The sequence below is a fragment of the Schistocerca cancellata genome, chromosome 3 (assembly GCF_023864275.1).
Source record: "Schistocerca cancellata isolate TAMUIC-IGC-003103 chromosome 3, iqSchCanc2.1, whole genome shotgun sequence".
NCBI classification, from domain to species: domain Eukaryota; kingdom Metazoa; phylum Arthropoda; class Insecta; order Orthoptera; family Acrididae; genus Schistocerca; species Schistocerca cancellata.
This window is the reverse complement of record NC_064628.1, coordinates 264,323,416-264,339,195: the sequence shown is the minus strand read 5'-3', so window position 1 is coordinate 264,339,195 and position 15,780 is coordinate 264,323,416. Positions and strand designations below refer to the sequence as shown.

The 15,780-nt window shown below is 44.1% G+C and overlaps 1 protein-coding gene across 1 annotated transcript in view; it reads left to right on the top strand.

Annotated features, from left to right (window-relative positions):
- Positions 1-15,780, top strand: part of LOC126174914 (UDP-glucosyltransferase 2-like) — a 127,810-nt gene that overhangs the window by 20,143 nt on the left and 91,887 nt on the right. The window contains exon 2 of the mRNA XM_049921351.1: positions 60-255. Within this exon, the coding sequence (XP_049777308.1) occupies positions 82-255 (174 nt within the window). The 5' untranslated portion in view covers positions 60-81. The remainder of the gene's footprint in view (positions 1-59; positions 256-15,780) is intronic.

The window sequence follows — 15,780 nt, the reverse complement described above, 5'->3', positions numbered from 1 at the left end:
TTTCTTTTACTTTTTCAGGTTTTGTGACCGATTTATCGGATAATTTGTCTGCCTCGCAGGTTGAAATCTGAACCAGTCACCATGCAAGCTACCGTGCTGCTCCTGCTGCTGTTTACGGGCTGTTCCATGTCGGCGAGGATTCTGGGCATCAACCCCACGGCGTCCATCAGCCACCAGAAGCCGTTCCTCATCATCATGCGGGCTCTCGCCGAGAGGGGCCACCAGGTGACCGCCATCACCAGTAATCCATTAAAGGTCAGCATCTAGTGCAACAGTTTCGTCTTATACACTGCTGGTCACTAAAACTGCAACACCACAGAGGCGGCATGTTCCAAACATAGAGATGGCGTGGAGTGCACTGCGCGCTGAGATGTGCAAATGGTGAAGTGCAGCACAGCAGGCGGGAGTAAACGCCATCTATATACAGAGTGTTTCGCTTAAATTGAGATAGCTAAATATTTCGAAAATGGCGCATCGCAAGAAAAAAAAGTTCTAGGTAAAAAGTTAGGAATAGTAAAGGAGACATGTGTCCATGCCACAACTGGCCACCTCCTAACCACCCCTACTGCGTGGGCGGGGTCAACTTTGTATTTTCAAAAGTGAACTCACCATTTTTATTGCATACTCGGATTCTACGCCAAAAATTACGTGCGATTTACTCAAACCATTGTTTTCCATTCATGGTTCATGGCGCTGTAATATCGAATGTGTCTGCTTTTGCAATTAAGAACGAAGACATTTGATTCTACATTTAATTTACGATGTAAACGTAAATCTTTGTGTTCTAACGGTGATACTGATGTTCAAATTTTACTCCAGAGTTGCAAATGTGATTGTATAATCCAAATAATGCGGCTAAACATTAACATTTCTGGCAAATAAGCTACTTGTACGGTAGCATAGTTTTCTGTTCCCTATGTGGTTGTTTGTTGTGAGTCCTCAAATGGTTCAAATAGCTCTGAGCACTATGGGACTTAACATCTGTGGTCATCAGTCCCCTAGAACTTAGAACTACTTAAACCTAACTAACCTAAGGACATCACACACATCCGTGCCCGAGGCAGGATTCGAACCTACGACCGTAGCGGTCACGCGGTTCCAGATCGAAGCGCCTAGAACCGCACGGCCACACCGGCCGGCTTGTGAGTCCTCAAACCATCGGAATTCTTGATTTCGATGGCCGCCCACGAACTCCGCCACCAAGGTGTCTGATTTCGGTCTGTGTTTCTATCCAAAGATAAAATGTCCACGAAGTGATAGTGAAAGGCGCACCTGCCATGGATACATATATATCGTGCGAAAACCACATGCACACAGAAATCGAGCACTCCAGTTGGTAAGAGGCAAGGTGACTCACCGACATCAAGCATCCCTATGGGAACAGAAGACTATACATTTACGTCGTTGCTCCTGCATCACCCTAAATGTTGTTTCCCACCAGAGATTGAAACGGCTAACAATACTGCACTGTACAATCAAATTTGCAACACTAAAGTAAATTTCGAACATCAATGGCGAACGTTACAACACAAAGGTTTGCGTTTGCAACGTAAATGAAATGTGGAATCAAATCACTCGATTCTTAATTGCAAAAAACAAACACACATGATATTAAATTGTCGATGACTGCATCATCTACCACGAAGGGAGAACAATGGTTTCGGTAAACTATGCGTGTTTTTTGCCGTAGAATCCGAATGTGCAATAAAATGGAAGGTTCCCATTTGAAAATACAAAGTTAACCCGCCCATGCAGGAGGGGTGGTTAAGAGATGGGCAGTTGTAGCACAGACAGATGCCCCCTTTCCTAACATTAACTTGTTACCTAGAATATTTTTTTCCGTGCGACGCATCGTTTTCGAGATATTTAGATGTCTCAAGTTAAAAAAAAACCACCCTGTGTTAGAAAAATCACGTATCGGGTATATCATTCAGAAATCACATCTGAATGTTGTTAGTGGGCTGACGTTTAAAGGTAAACTTCAATAGGCAGGTGTCGAAATTTGAAAGCGACAGAGTGTGGCGTATCGAGATCGCGGTGTACTTTATTGCTGCTCATGTTGGTCGGGATACCACGATTGTCATGCGAATACGAAATCGGTTGGTTCAGGATTTCCACGGCCCTACTCGACTAACGCTCGAAAAAACAGATGTATGCATCGCTCGGCTGCGCAAGACCGTACCTTAAAGTCAGAAAATGGTCTTGACTGCAGCAAGGACAGTGTGACGACATCTTGAGTACCACAATCTGACACATGGTGACCGTTGGTGCGACTTTCTTTGAAGCGGCAGCAGGAAGAGAGAGACACAGAGAGGGAAAGAGAGACACAGAGAGGGACAGAGAGAGCGACAGAGAGAGACGCGGCGACAGTAGTGCACCCATCGACTAAACTGGGCGACAGTACTGCATCCATCAACTACGCTGGACATACGAGCGCTATCACGTCCTCTTTCCTGGTTCTGTGTGCACCATCACGATAGAAGTGTCCACCTGTGGAGGCTCCGGGAGAAAGGTCGTTGTCGTATCACATTTGACAACCACCATACGTGGCCCAGCACCTGGTGCGATGGTGTGGAGCGCCATAACTTTGCCGGCCGGTGAGGCCATGCGGTTCTAGGCGCTTCAGTCTGGAACCGCGCGACCGATACGGTCGCAGGTTCGAATCCTGCATCTGGCATGGATGTGTGTGATGTCCTTAGGTTAGTTAGGTTTAAGTAGTTCTAAGTTCTAGGGGACTGATGACCTCAGATGTTAAGTCCCATAGTATTGAGAGCCATTTGAACCATTTTTTTGCCATAACTTTGGCTCGCATAGCCGGTAATTTGGACAACAGCCGTTACATTTCTGATGTGTTAACCCCGGCGAGTGCACCCTATCTTCTGGGCCTGTCTGACCTACTTTAGTACAGAAGGTGTTCGACTGTTATCTTAACGAGCACGTTCGTCACATACCACACTCATTGGCAACAGATGGTCATGGGTTTCCGAGAAATTGGCTCGCCAGCACTCGCCAGCCATTACGATTGAAGAACTCTGCCCTAGAGATGATACATTATGGAATGATACACCCGGGCCGGCCGCTGTGGCCGAGCGGTTCTAGGCGCTTCAGTCCGGAACCGGGCTGCTGCTACGGTCGCAGGTTCGAAACCCGCCTCGGGCATGGATGTGTGTGGTGTCCTTAAGTTAGATGGTCATGGTTTGCCGAGAAATTGGCTCGCCAACACTCGCCAGCCATTACGATTGAAGAACTCTGCCCTAGAGATGATACATTATGGAATGATACACCCGGGCCGGCCGCTGGTGGGAAGTTCAAATTCCATCAGGATAATTCAACACACCTCTACTAACATTAGAAAATGGCAGGAAGATGGGTCACTTGGGATACCTCCGCTAACCTAAGTCACCCAACTGTCACCTCTTCCTAGGGATTGGAGCGAAAATGACTCAGCCTGCACTGGGCTGCTGGAGAGAGGAATGAGTGTACTTTATTTACTTTTGGAACAATTTATTTAGGGATGGATTTTGAAAGATAGTATATTTATCACTGTGATACAAAACATATGCTCTGACATGCTTGGGCTCACGCCACACAGCCTACAGACCTGCAAACCACTTGTAAATAATGCAATACATTTTGTCCAGAGAGCCAAAAAACTCATAAATCGTCAAAATAATAACCCATCTGAAAGACTCTACAAACATGCTTGCTAATCGTCAACTGTCGAAATCATGCACCAGTCTTTATTTAAACAATTTGAAGCACTACCACTATCCAGTGTGTTCGCCACAAGGTCCAAAGTCCAACTGACCTAGTACACAGTACCACCACCAGAGGGCACTGTTGTCCATTCTGTGATGTAACCCAAAATGACTGTCTGGAGGGGAAAATGACTCAGCCTGTGCTGGGCTGCTGGAGAGAGAAAGGAGTGTCATTTTATTTAGGGATGGATTTGAGATAGTATATTTATCACACTGATACAAAACACACCCTCTGACATGAGTCGTGGAAAGTAGCAGTCTACTTCTGGTCGGTTACAGATCAAATCGGTAACAGTGCTGCAAGGCAGGTTGGTCAATGACAGTGTGAGGGGTCTTTCAGTCTCTAATTTTATCCTAAGACTGTGAGAATGCTCTCTGACCCCCCACCAACATAGAGATAGATCGTAAATTAAGCACTATGCTCGAGGTGTTAGAAATATGTAGAGTGCTGTCTGGTATACTTTGATGATGTATGTGTTTGACAATTAACAATGAATAGAAGTACTGCACAATCATCTATCTACATTCACAATGATACTTGCAAAGTAGAGACGGGGCTGTTTAGCTATGATACTGAAATTGGGAAACATGCTGTTGCAGTATTTATCGGTGTTGAAATTACTGTAAAATTGCTAAAATTGTTCACACTATCAACTGTGATGCTTATTATTACAGTACATTGATGGTGTCTTTCCTACCCCATCCTTCCACTGGTATGATGTTCGTTACCATATAATGATTGACTGACATCGTTTGTTTGAGTTGGAGAAAGAGGTTTGGTGGAGGGACAACTTCTTCTGGGGATGGATAGCACCGAAACAGCGATCGCTTACATGACTGCAATGTAAGGAATCAGTCGAAACAGAATTCATAGCCATCAGCTATTCTCTCACTGTGACAAATGAGTTTAAATATAGAGGTCGTCAATCACTTTTGGACAGCAGTTTGGAAACTCTTCACAAAGCTGCCAAACACTTCCAGTTTCCTTATGTTGTAACTCTCTTTTATTTAAAACCACCCAGTGTGTGTGGCGTGTTATAGTAGTCACAGTAACAAGATGATTTACACCGTGCGACGTCTAGTTTTCCGCGAGAGGCAATGGATCAGAATGTGTTAATGTCAGTTTAGAGCCTGACACAGACCTGGAAGTCGTGGTGGAAAAACAAAATTTATGATAATGTACAGAGCGTGTTACAGCAGAAAAAAACGTTTCGAACAACGACACGAGGTCACAGGGAGCATCTCTTGCGACTTACAGTATAGTCTGTGGGATATGGTCATCCTCCTCAAGTACAGGTGATGATACTTTAAACTGGTCTGTGCAGTGGGCCAATACCTGTATATTTAATAGGATCGTCACATGTGCTTGATTCCGGTATGCATGCAGTATTTGCTTTCGATATATGGGAGGAGAGAGATGCGGTAAAAATCTTACTGAGTTCTCTGTCGGATGATGTTAGTGGACATTATATAGTTCATAATTATTCTCTGGTAGATGGAACAGAATAACGATGATAGAATGTTGGAGTAAAATGGAAATGTCATATGGCTAGAGCCTGCTGTTGGGTAGACTGTTTGCCTGGTGCAAGTCTTTCGAGGTGACGCCACTTCGGCGACTTGCGTGTTGATGGGAACGAAATGATGATGATCAGGACAACACAACACCCAGTCCCTGAGCAGAGAAAATCTCTGACCCAGCTGGGAATCAAACCCGGGCCGTTAGGTATGACATTCCATCCTGCTGACCACTCAGCTACCAGGGGCAGACAATGTTGGGGTGATAGACGTGAATGGACCGTGAGGCATGTGGATCTGTAGTATCTGCTTGTAGTTTGGAGAAGCACCACAATGCAGTAGTAAAATCCACATCCTTCCCCCAGTTCCAGTACTGTCTTTTATGCTACCTTGTGTTGCAGGAGCAGGCTTTGTTTCCATCGAATGGTCCAAACACAGTTCTGTCACAGTAACTCAGCTTCACTTGTTTCTACACGGGTTGCCGAAGGTAGTAGACATAGCTTCCTCCGACTTCTACTCAGTTCTGACTTACATTGGAACAATCAAATGTGCAAAGCTGTAGGGATTGTAGTGCAGAGTCTGAGGGATAGTTGCAAGATACATAGGGGGTACCTAAAACCATGTTGGAATTTTCTGTAGCAGATAGGTTCGAGAAAGGTGGCTCATTTCGAGACATGAGAGTGCCAGAAATATGATATGGCATCGAGACAGAATGCGTTACAAATACTGGAGAAGTATCTAGTGGCGGCGGAGTAGGGTTGCAAACATCTGTTTCATATCACACTCCTTAGCCAAATCACTTTCAAAATTCAGCGATTTTATGACGAGGTTGCATTGTGGTCTACATGTAACCACACTGCTGGTCTGATAATATATACTCCTATGATCACTGTCTCGGTATTTGTCTGGAAAAAAACAAGTAATTCGTAGGTAATGTCATACGTGGATTTATAAAGCTGGTATAGCTTTTAACATGGGTACTTGTGTGCACATGTAGAACCAAGACTGCTTGTGACAGTAACACACAGTAGTTATCGGGATCAGGTTTTTCAACATCTGGCGGTTTGTAAGACGATTAAACTTCTCTTTCTAAGACACAGTGGTAGCACTCACAAGAAAAACTTATGAGACATGTCCACCCATCGTTCATTTTTGGTCAGTATTATTTTGTATCACCAGCGATCAGTGATTGACGAGGTATTATACTTAGTAGTAGGGGGAGCATAATAGATTTGCCTTGAGCATCAGGCTTATAAAATATGTGTGTGTGTGTTCAGACATGTGCAAAGGAAGGTACGGATTTGCATGGAATACTGTGACAGCCAAGGGAAGAGTATGTCAAGGGATAAGAATGGTACTGATTTTTCTATTTCCAGAGCCACAGCCATCAACACGGTGTATTCCTGATACTTCTCTAATTGTCGCATGTCATTCAACTGAGACAGCAATTGTAACATTTAGTTGTGAGTACAGGGATAAAATATAAATGGACCAATTCCTTAGGATGATGATTCTACCTATGCATGCTCGGCGTGCAGCCCTGGTGACCTGTGCGGGGATGATTCACGTTTTCTGTTAATTGTAGGAGCTGTCCGAATGGAGAGGCCTGTTGGAGTGAAGGAATGTAGATGACTTAACTGTATTGTCCTCTAGACGACTGAATAGCGAACTAATACTTAGTATCTACATCTACATTTATACTCCGCAAGCCACCCAACGGTGTGTGGCGGAGGGCACTTTATGTGCCACTGCCATTACCTCCCTTTCCTGATCCAGTCGCATGTCGATTTGCGGGAAGAACGACTGCCAGAAAGCCTCCATGCGCGCTCGACTCTCTCTAATTTTACATTCGTGATCTCCTCAGGAGGTGTAAGTAGGGGGAAGTAATATATTCGATACCTCATCCAGAAACACACCCTCTCGAAACCTGAACAGCGAGCTACACTGTGATGCAGAGTGGCTCACTTGCAGAGTCTGCCACTTGAGTTCGCGAAAAATCTCCGTCGCACTATCACGCTCACCAAATAACCCTGTGACAAAACATGCCCCTCTTCTTTGGATCTTCTCTATCTCCTCCGTCAACCCGACCTGGTACGGATCCCACACTGATGAGCAATACTCAAGTATAGGTCAAACAAGTGTTTTCTAAGCCACCTCCTTTGTTGATGGACTACATTTTCTAAGGACTCTCCCAATGAATCTCAACCTGGGACCCACCTTACCAACAATTAATTTTATATGATAATTCCACTTCAAATAGTTCTGCACGCATACTCCCAGATATTTTACAGAAGTAACTGCTACCAGTGTTTGTTCCGCTCTCTTATAATCATACAATAAAGGATCCTTCTTTCTACGTATTCACAATACATTACATTTGTCTATGTTAAGGGTCAGTTGCCACTCCCTGCACCAAGTGTCTATCCACTGCAGATCTTCCTGCATTTCGCTGCAATTTTCTAATGCTGCATATGTTGGATAGGTTTCGTCACTATGTGGAAATTTGAGAGGAATATGAAGGTGTGTTTGCACTGGACCATTATTCCCTCCCATGTGAACCGTTCGGTTGAAGATCGATTGTGGTGTGTATATCTAGCATGTGGAAGACACCACACATTTGCTGCTTCTCTAGACATGAGAAACACTTAGTTGACCTTGCAAATTATAGGGGTGATTTTGAGTCTGCTACATCACTGTCATTGGTACTGGCCAGTGGAAATATCAGTTTTCTCTACTTTTTCGAGTTTCTGTGTAAATGTCTTCGCAGGCATGACAAGTTTCTAGTTAGTCAGTGGTTTACAGCATGCCCCACTTAGCTAAAGTTTTGGGTTTGTAGAGAAATAATTTCCAGTCTGTATCTTCGGGATTATGTTGAGTGAGCGATCGGTAGGATACTGCTGTGTGCTTGATATCAAGAAGTCCTGCGAAAATGGTACAATGTTATGGCAAATCATGCAAAAATACATTTGTTCCTGTAATCCCAGAGTCTGGAGATGGATGTAGAAAAGCAAGTAAGCAAGCAGGTCTGGACCAGAAACAGTAACGCGTTTGTATAACGTGTTTGTATCGGGGGGAAAACAAACCTGAATTTGTACAACAGTTCTGAGAGTGACTTCGGTCTGCTGAGGGTGCTGTGGTCACCCGTCGGGGGTGGATGACCACTGACCTCGCATGTAAATACCTAGTGCTGCGAGGAGTGTATACAGAGCTGTCTGTCTTTGTGGTAAATGTATGAATAATGGAAAAGGGCTGATTTTGTATGGCGCAGGATATCAATAGTATGTTTACTACATCGACATGGTACACGATGATATACTGCTGGGTTGGAGATCAGTTTCACGCTCTAATATTCAAGTTTCTGTCCTCAATAGGAGAGCAGTGTAATCGAGTAAGAGTCTTTCCATATTTGACGATCTGTAGGCCACTTTGCAGGGTTTAATTGTCAGTGCAATATGGTGACCTGTACAAAATACAATCGTAATGCTCTATTCATTAACAAGACATCCTTTGTGCCAGGATGTAGGAGCATCTACAAACTGATTCGAACAAGATGGAGGCAAGGTATGTACAGTAATTTCTGAGAAAGCAAGTGTTCAAATACAAGTTGAAGCAGACCATCCATCTGTGGTGGGGATGCCGCTACTCATCCACCACTGTGGCATGAGGACATCTACAGACCTGTAGCTGTGGAATACCCAAAATTCCGGCCATTTTTTCCTCTTATGAAAGATATTGCTTCGAATTCTGTTTGGTTAATTGTTCTGATATCCCCCTGTCTGTGCTTAGAGAGTGCTCTCTTTCCAAACAACAAGAATGCTTTTATGATTAATGGTGTTTTCGCAAGCGTGCACAGGCTTTTAGTGGTGAGAACGATTAACGTTTCTGAGACGTTTCTTAATAGCAAGATGAACATTTCGCGTGATGCATCAGCCACACTGGGTACGCATGCACAGCTAGACACAGCTTGCGTTTTCTATTAGGGTCGTTAGGAACAATGCACCCTTTGCTATTCTGTGATGTCAGTATCCACAGGTACTGCATCAGCAATGGTAAACACACGTGCTACCCAGAGGTGTCTCATGTATCGGATCGCCGTGAGCGCGCCTCGGAGTTCTGTGACGTTAGTTTTACACTCAAAGAACTCTTACTGTGTACCAGAAAATAGAGCCAACTTTCACCTGCTTGCTGCCTGAGGCGTGAGAGTTATGCCTTGCGCTGGCTTGTGTCTGGTGGCGGCTCACAGCAGCATCGACGTGCGTGCAGCCTTGGAGCATCTGCGCTCTGCAGATAGGTCTTTGCTTCTGTACAGTCATGTCAGCAATGGTGCCTAGGTGAACACGTGTTTCGAGAGGAATTTCTCAGGTACCAAGTATGAAAGGGATGTCGCTGCCTCATGCTTGCAGGACCCAAATATGCACCTGTGTGTTACTTCGTGAGAGGTGCCAGTGAATCCCAACTTCTGAGAGTGTGTGCGGGAGCCTCCTGTGCTATCCAGTGGATGGGGCTGGTGGGCAGTGCCTGCGTACGTTGTCTGTGTGACTGTTGCATTATTTTGTGAGCAGGTCTGTACGCTGTGCTATGCAGTATTTGAACAGTTTTCAATGATTTTGTGCTGCACATCAGTGTACTGCTTTATTTAGGAGGAGTTTGCATGTCTGTAATGAAATTATTTTGGTAATTTAGGAGTTGTTTGGATGATTTGCAGAGCGTTATTTGGGAGTAGTTTACAGGTCTGTGGGCTGTGTGGCGTGACCACAAGCATGTCAGACTGTGTTGTGTATCAGTGTGATAAGACTGTATCTCAAATCCATCCCTAAATAAATTGTTCCAAAATAAATAAAGTACACTCCTTCCTCTCTCCAGCAGCCCAGCACGGACTGAGACATTTTCTCCTCCAGACAGTCATTTTGGATTATGACACAGAAAGGATGACAGCGCCCTCTGGTGACAGTACTGTGTACTAGGCCTATACCTCATTGCGACTACACTGTTTCCCACTATTTTCCCCCACCATCTTGGGTTACATTATGTAATGGACACCAGCGCACTCTGGTGACAGTACTGTGTACTAGGTCCAGACCTCGTGGTGAACACACTGTTTCCCACCAAAATCCGCCATCTTGGATGACTGAACTTGTGTCATCAGCTGACATTATGGCAGCCATCCTGGATTACGTCATGGAATGGACAACAGCACCCTTTGGTGGTGGTACTGTGTACTAAGTCAGTTGGACTCTGGACATTGTGGTGAACACACTGGATAGTGGTAGTGCCTCAAATTGTTTAAATAAAGACTGATGCATGATTTCGACAGTTGACGACTAACAAGCATGTTTGCAGAGTCTTTTAGATGGGTTATTATTTTGGCGATTTACTAGTTGTTTGGTTCGCTGGACATAAATTTATTGCATTATTTACAAGTGTTTTGCAAGTCTGTAGGCTGTGTTGTGTGACCCCAAGCAAGTCAGAGCATGTGTTTTGTATCACAGTGATAAATAGACTATCTTTCAAAATCCATCCCTAAATAAATTGTTCCAAAAGTAAATAAAGTACACTCCTTCCTCTCTCCAGCAGCCCAACGCAGGCTGAGTCATTTTCGCTCCAATCCCTAGGAAGAGGTGACAGTTGGGTGACTTAGGTTAGTGGAGGTAGCCCAAGTGACCTATCTTCCTGCCATTTTCTTAGGTTAGTAGAGGTGTGTTGAATTATCCTGATGGAATTTGAACATCCCGCCATTTTCTGGGTGGAGGGGGAGGGGAGGGGGTTAGGTTAGTGGAGGTAGCCCAAAATTCAAACTTCACGCCAAAAGCGTCATCATATGACCTCATCGCCGCCATCTTGGATTTGGGGCCATAACTGCCTTGCCCCACTACTCCCATACAGATCAGCATCATCAGCAAACAGTTGCGTATTGCTGCTCGCCCTATCCATCATTCACATCGTTTATGTAAACCGAGAACAAGAGCAGTCCTATCGCATTTCCCTTGGGTACCCCAGAAGTTATCCTTTTCTCTGATGAAAACTCGCCATCGAGGACAACATGATAGTTTTTCCTAGAGATGTATTTGGGCCACCTACATATATGCGAACCTCATCTGTTAACGGTCTGCAGTGGGGCACCATGTCAAACGCTTTCCGGAAATCTAGGACTATGGAATTTGCCTGTTGCCCTTCATCCATGGTTGGTAGGATATCATGTAAGAAAAGGACAAGCTGAATTTCGCATGAGCTACGCTTTCTAAATCCGTGCTGATTTTTTAACAGAAACCTTTCTGTTTAAAGGAAATCTATTATATTCGAACAAGGAACGCGCTCAATGATTCTGCAGCGGATTGACGTTAAAGATATTGATCTGTAATTTTTTGGGTCCGTTCTTTCGCCCTTACTACATACGTGTGTTTCCTGTGCATTTTTTCAGTCTCTTGGGACGTTGCGCTAGCCGAGTCATTCACGATAAATGCAAGCTAAGTCAGGGGCTAATGCCTAAGAGTAGTCTCTGTAAAACCGAATTGATTCCATCCAGACTTATTTGTTTTCAAATTTTTTAGTTGCTTCTCAACACCAGAGATGCCTATCTCTATGTTCTCCTTACAGATGTCTGTGGACTGTATAACGACGGTATGTTTGTATTATCCTCCTGCATTAATGATTTTTTAAACGCGAGATTTGAAAGTTAGCTTTTCTTTCGCCATTTTCTATTGTCCCACCAGACTGATCGAAGAGTGTCTGCGAAGGAGCCTTCGATTCGCTTAGCGACTTTACCTAGGACCAGAATTTTCTAGGATTCTCGGTAAGATCTTTCGCTAACATATGACGGTGGAAGTTGTTGTATGTTTCGCGCATCGACATTTTTTTAGATGCCCGAATTTGTACTAACTTTTACTTAGCGACATTACTACGTTCTTTTTCAACCCGACACAGTAACAATCTTTAGTTTCCTCGTCATTTTCTGAATTTTGTTAGTAAACCGCGGTGAGTCTTTTCCATCCTGATAAGCCAAAACATTATGACCACTGCCCACCGCGACGTCGGATTCCCTCTGGTGGCGTTGAGGGCGCGTAACAAAGGCATGTACGCGGAGCAGACACGGACGGGGAATCACCCTAGCGAAGCCATGGGCTACAAATGGGGAAATCCATTGAGACAAGCGACTTTGACAGAGGGCAGATTACACTGCTAAACACTGTTTTTCTTGCCAAAGATTTTTAGTTGCTTTTAGGATCATTGTTGTGTTGCTGTACACGATTATGGCCTCAGTTTTGCTGAATTAGCTCCCGTTTTGTGTCAGTTTAATATTTATTCATGAATGAAGGCACAAACAGTAGTCGACAATCCCACGTGCCGTAATACCTGTCTTCCGTTATCTTAATTTCTCAGTGGAACCTCTACGTGGCCTTGCTCCTCGCTGTAGTCGTCTAAGTTATCTGGAAATGTTGATAAGTGGCTATGGAGGAAATCACTACGATACTCACATTAACACCCAACTTTCTAGAGGCTGTCAACATGTTCTGCACAATTTCTTTGTAACTGTCTGCCTTATAATCATCGAAAAAGTTTTTCACAACTAAGATATAACTACGCCACGCCGACAGTTCTGAATCATTCATGAAATTTTTCGCGTTGGAATCATACATGAGCTTGCGAATCTGCGGCCGATCAAATATACCTGCTTTCAGTTTTTCAATTCTCAGTGCACGAAAAAATCTACATGTGTATTTGAAGCAATTTCCTTTTTTATGTAGGGCCCTAACAAATTGCTTCATCAGTCCTAGCTTTATATGCAATGGAGGGAGAATTATTTTCTCTCTTTTAACGAATGGCTCCTGAATGATGTTGGCTGGAGCTACAGTAAGACTTTCCCTTAAAGGCCGTGTCTCTTTGCTCTTGTTTAGTTCCGTGTCCCATAAGCATATAAAACAAGACAACTTCGTGTACCCACACTGCTGTCCAAGCATGACGTTTACCATCTTCAGGTCACAATAAATAGACCACTGATGTTCAAGACAGTATAATTTAATTTCTGCAATGTAATTTTGATAGTTTCGTACTCCTCTTTCAATTTTGTTGAGGGCCAATGGGAATCGATGCAAAGATGATACCGTTGTGAAACAAGACACATTTCAGGCTTCTGGTGGTGCTGTCTATAAAAAGCCGCCATTCTTTTAGTTGATATTCCTGTAACGCCATCTGAATGAGCAGAACGGGAATGTAATTGCAATATACATGTATTGGCTGAGTATTGCAGAAGACCTGCTTCTTTTGTACGGTCACTGAAATTTTGACTGTTGGACCAAGACAATTGTTTTCCTTTATCTTGGATGCCAGAGGCTCTGTTCCATTGTTTGACAAATTAAGATCTCGTACCAGATCATTTAGTTTCTCTTGAGCGAACACGGCAACTACAGAAATTTCTCCTTCATATTCACTTCCACTGCTAATGCCGCTTTTGCACTCAAAATCTTATATTTCTTCAGGTTCTGATATTACAAGTTCAGGTAGTTTAGTAAAATCTGGTGCAGGGACTTCTTCACTGTGCGCCACATGTGTCCTGCCTGATTCTAAATTTCGATACTCCCTTTTACGTTTTTTGAAGCGACTGAAACCTTTGACATCTACAACACGAAAGTAACAATCATGGTGGTGGTTTTTTTTACTCTCGCCAGACCATTGGTATGCCGAGATTTAAACATTCTCTTTGACCATATTTCCACTGTCGAAGACACTCTACACAATTTTTACGAACACCCTGGCGAGCCCATGATTTGTATTGGTCTCCAAGTCGCATTCCAAAACATGCAAGATATGCCTTTGTTACAAAGTCTGTGATGTTCCGTCTTTGTTTCTATAGGCAGTATTCATCGCAAATATAATAGAACACATTTGGGTTGTTTATGCATTCTCTTCTTGAAGAATTCATATTATCCTCAGACAGATAAAATAAGAATAATTGTAAAGAATTTAATAGACTGTTTAATTGTGAAAAATTAAAGAACATAAAAAGTTAGATGAAAATAAGGACCAACGATATTGACGGAAAATCAGCATCTACAGGAATACTTAGTTAAAATCCATAAACATTAATATCCTCAGAACCAGAGCCAATTCGGGAAACGTAAAGCCATATACGGATTCAGGGTCCTTGAATATCTTTGGCATTTTTTTAGTAGAATTGTGTTATTATTACTCAGAGCCTGTGAACGAGTATCTCAAAACGGCGAAGCAAGTCGAATGTCTACGTGTTACTGTCGCGAACATCTACGGAAAGACGTAGAAGGACAGTAAAACTACAACTAGGCGCTAAATAGTTGGACGTCCATGACTCTCTCGTCGTAACTGCCGTCTGCTTCACATGCCCTATGCAGCAAGCTGCGTAAATTTAAATATTAACTGTTTTCTTCTTATTTGTCACTTCTTTTTCCGTGTGTTTTTGCTTTTAGGAAGCTTTAATTTTCGAGTACTAGTAATAGTGTTCCATAGATTTCGTGTTTGTTTTGAATATAGTCCACAAGACAGTTAGTGCCTATTTTCATTGTTTCCAAGAAGAAGGCCGCGTAGGATTAGCCGAGCGGTCTAGGCGCTACAGTCGTGGACTGTGCAGCTGGTCCCGGCGGAGGTTCGAGTCCTCCCTCGGACATAGGTGTGTGTGTTTGTCCTTAGGATAATTTAAGTTAAGTAGTGTGTAAGCTTAGGGACTGATGACCTTGGCAGTTAAGTCCCATAAGATTTCACACACATTTGAACATTTTTTTTCCAACAAGAAGTGTCTGGTAACCACAGTTTAGTCAACTATCCGCCACCTTTAGTGAATTAGTAGTCTCATTAGATGTAGATTACTTAACTCTCTCCAATAAATTGTTGATTTCTTAGTATGGGTAGGATGTGTGACTGCTGTGTACGGACGCAGGAGGAGCTGGCCACTGTTCGCGAACAGCTGAACGTGTTGATGGCCGCGGTCAGCCGTCTTCAGGCTGCTGCCTCGGAGTGTAGCGGCAGTGGGGAGTCTGGTGCGTCGCATGGTACACCCCAGGTGTTACATGCTTCACCCACTGTCCCTGCTGTCGAGACATCTTAGCGGGTACCCTCTCTCAAAGGGGAATGACGGGTTAAGCGGCGTTCGCGTCGCAGGAGGCGGAGGGTCAATGTGGAGGCTGGCCGTGTGGCATCGCCCGTTCTGCATGTGAGTGGGAATGTGGCCGCTCCTTCAGCAAGGTCCGAGCAGGCACACGGGGGAAGGAGTTTATTAGTGATTGGGAGCTCCAATGTTAGGCAGGTGATGGAGCCCCTTAGGAAAATAGTGGAAAGGTCGGGAAAGAAGGTCAGTGTTTGTCTACTTGGCGGGGGGTCTCATCCGAGATGTGGAGGAGGCCCTGCCGGCGGCGATAGAGAGCAGTAAGTGCACCCGACTGAAAATTGTTGCTCATGTCGGCACCTATGACTCCTGCCGTCTGGGTTCAGAGGTCATCCTCATTTCGTACAGGCGGTTGGCGGAATTGGTGAAGGCGGAAAG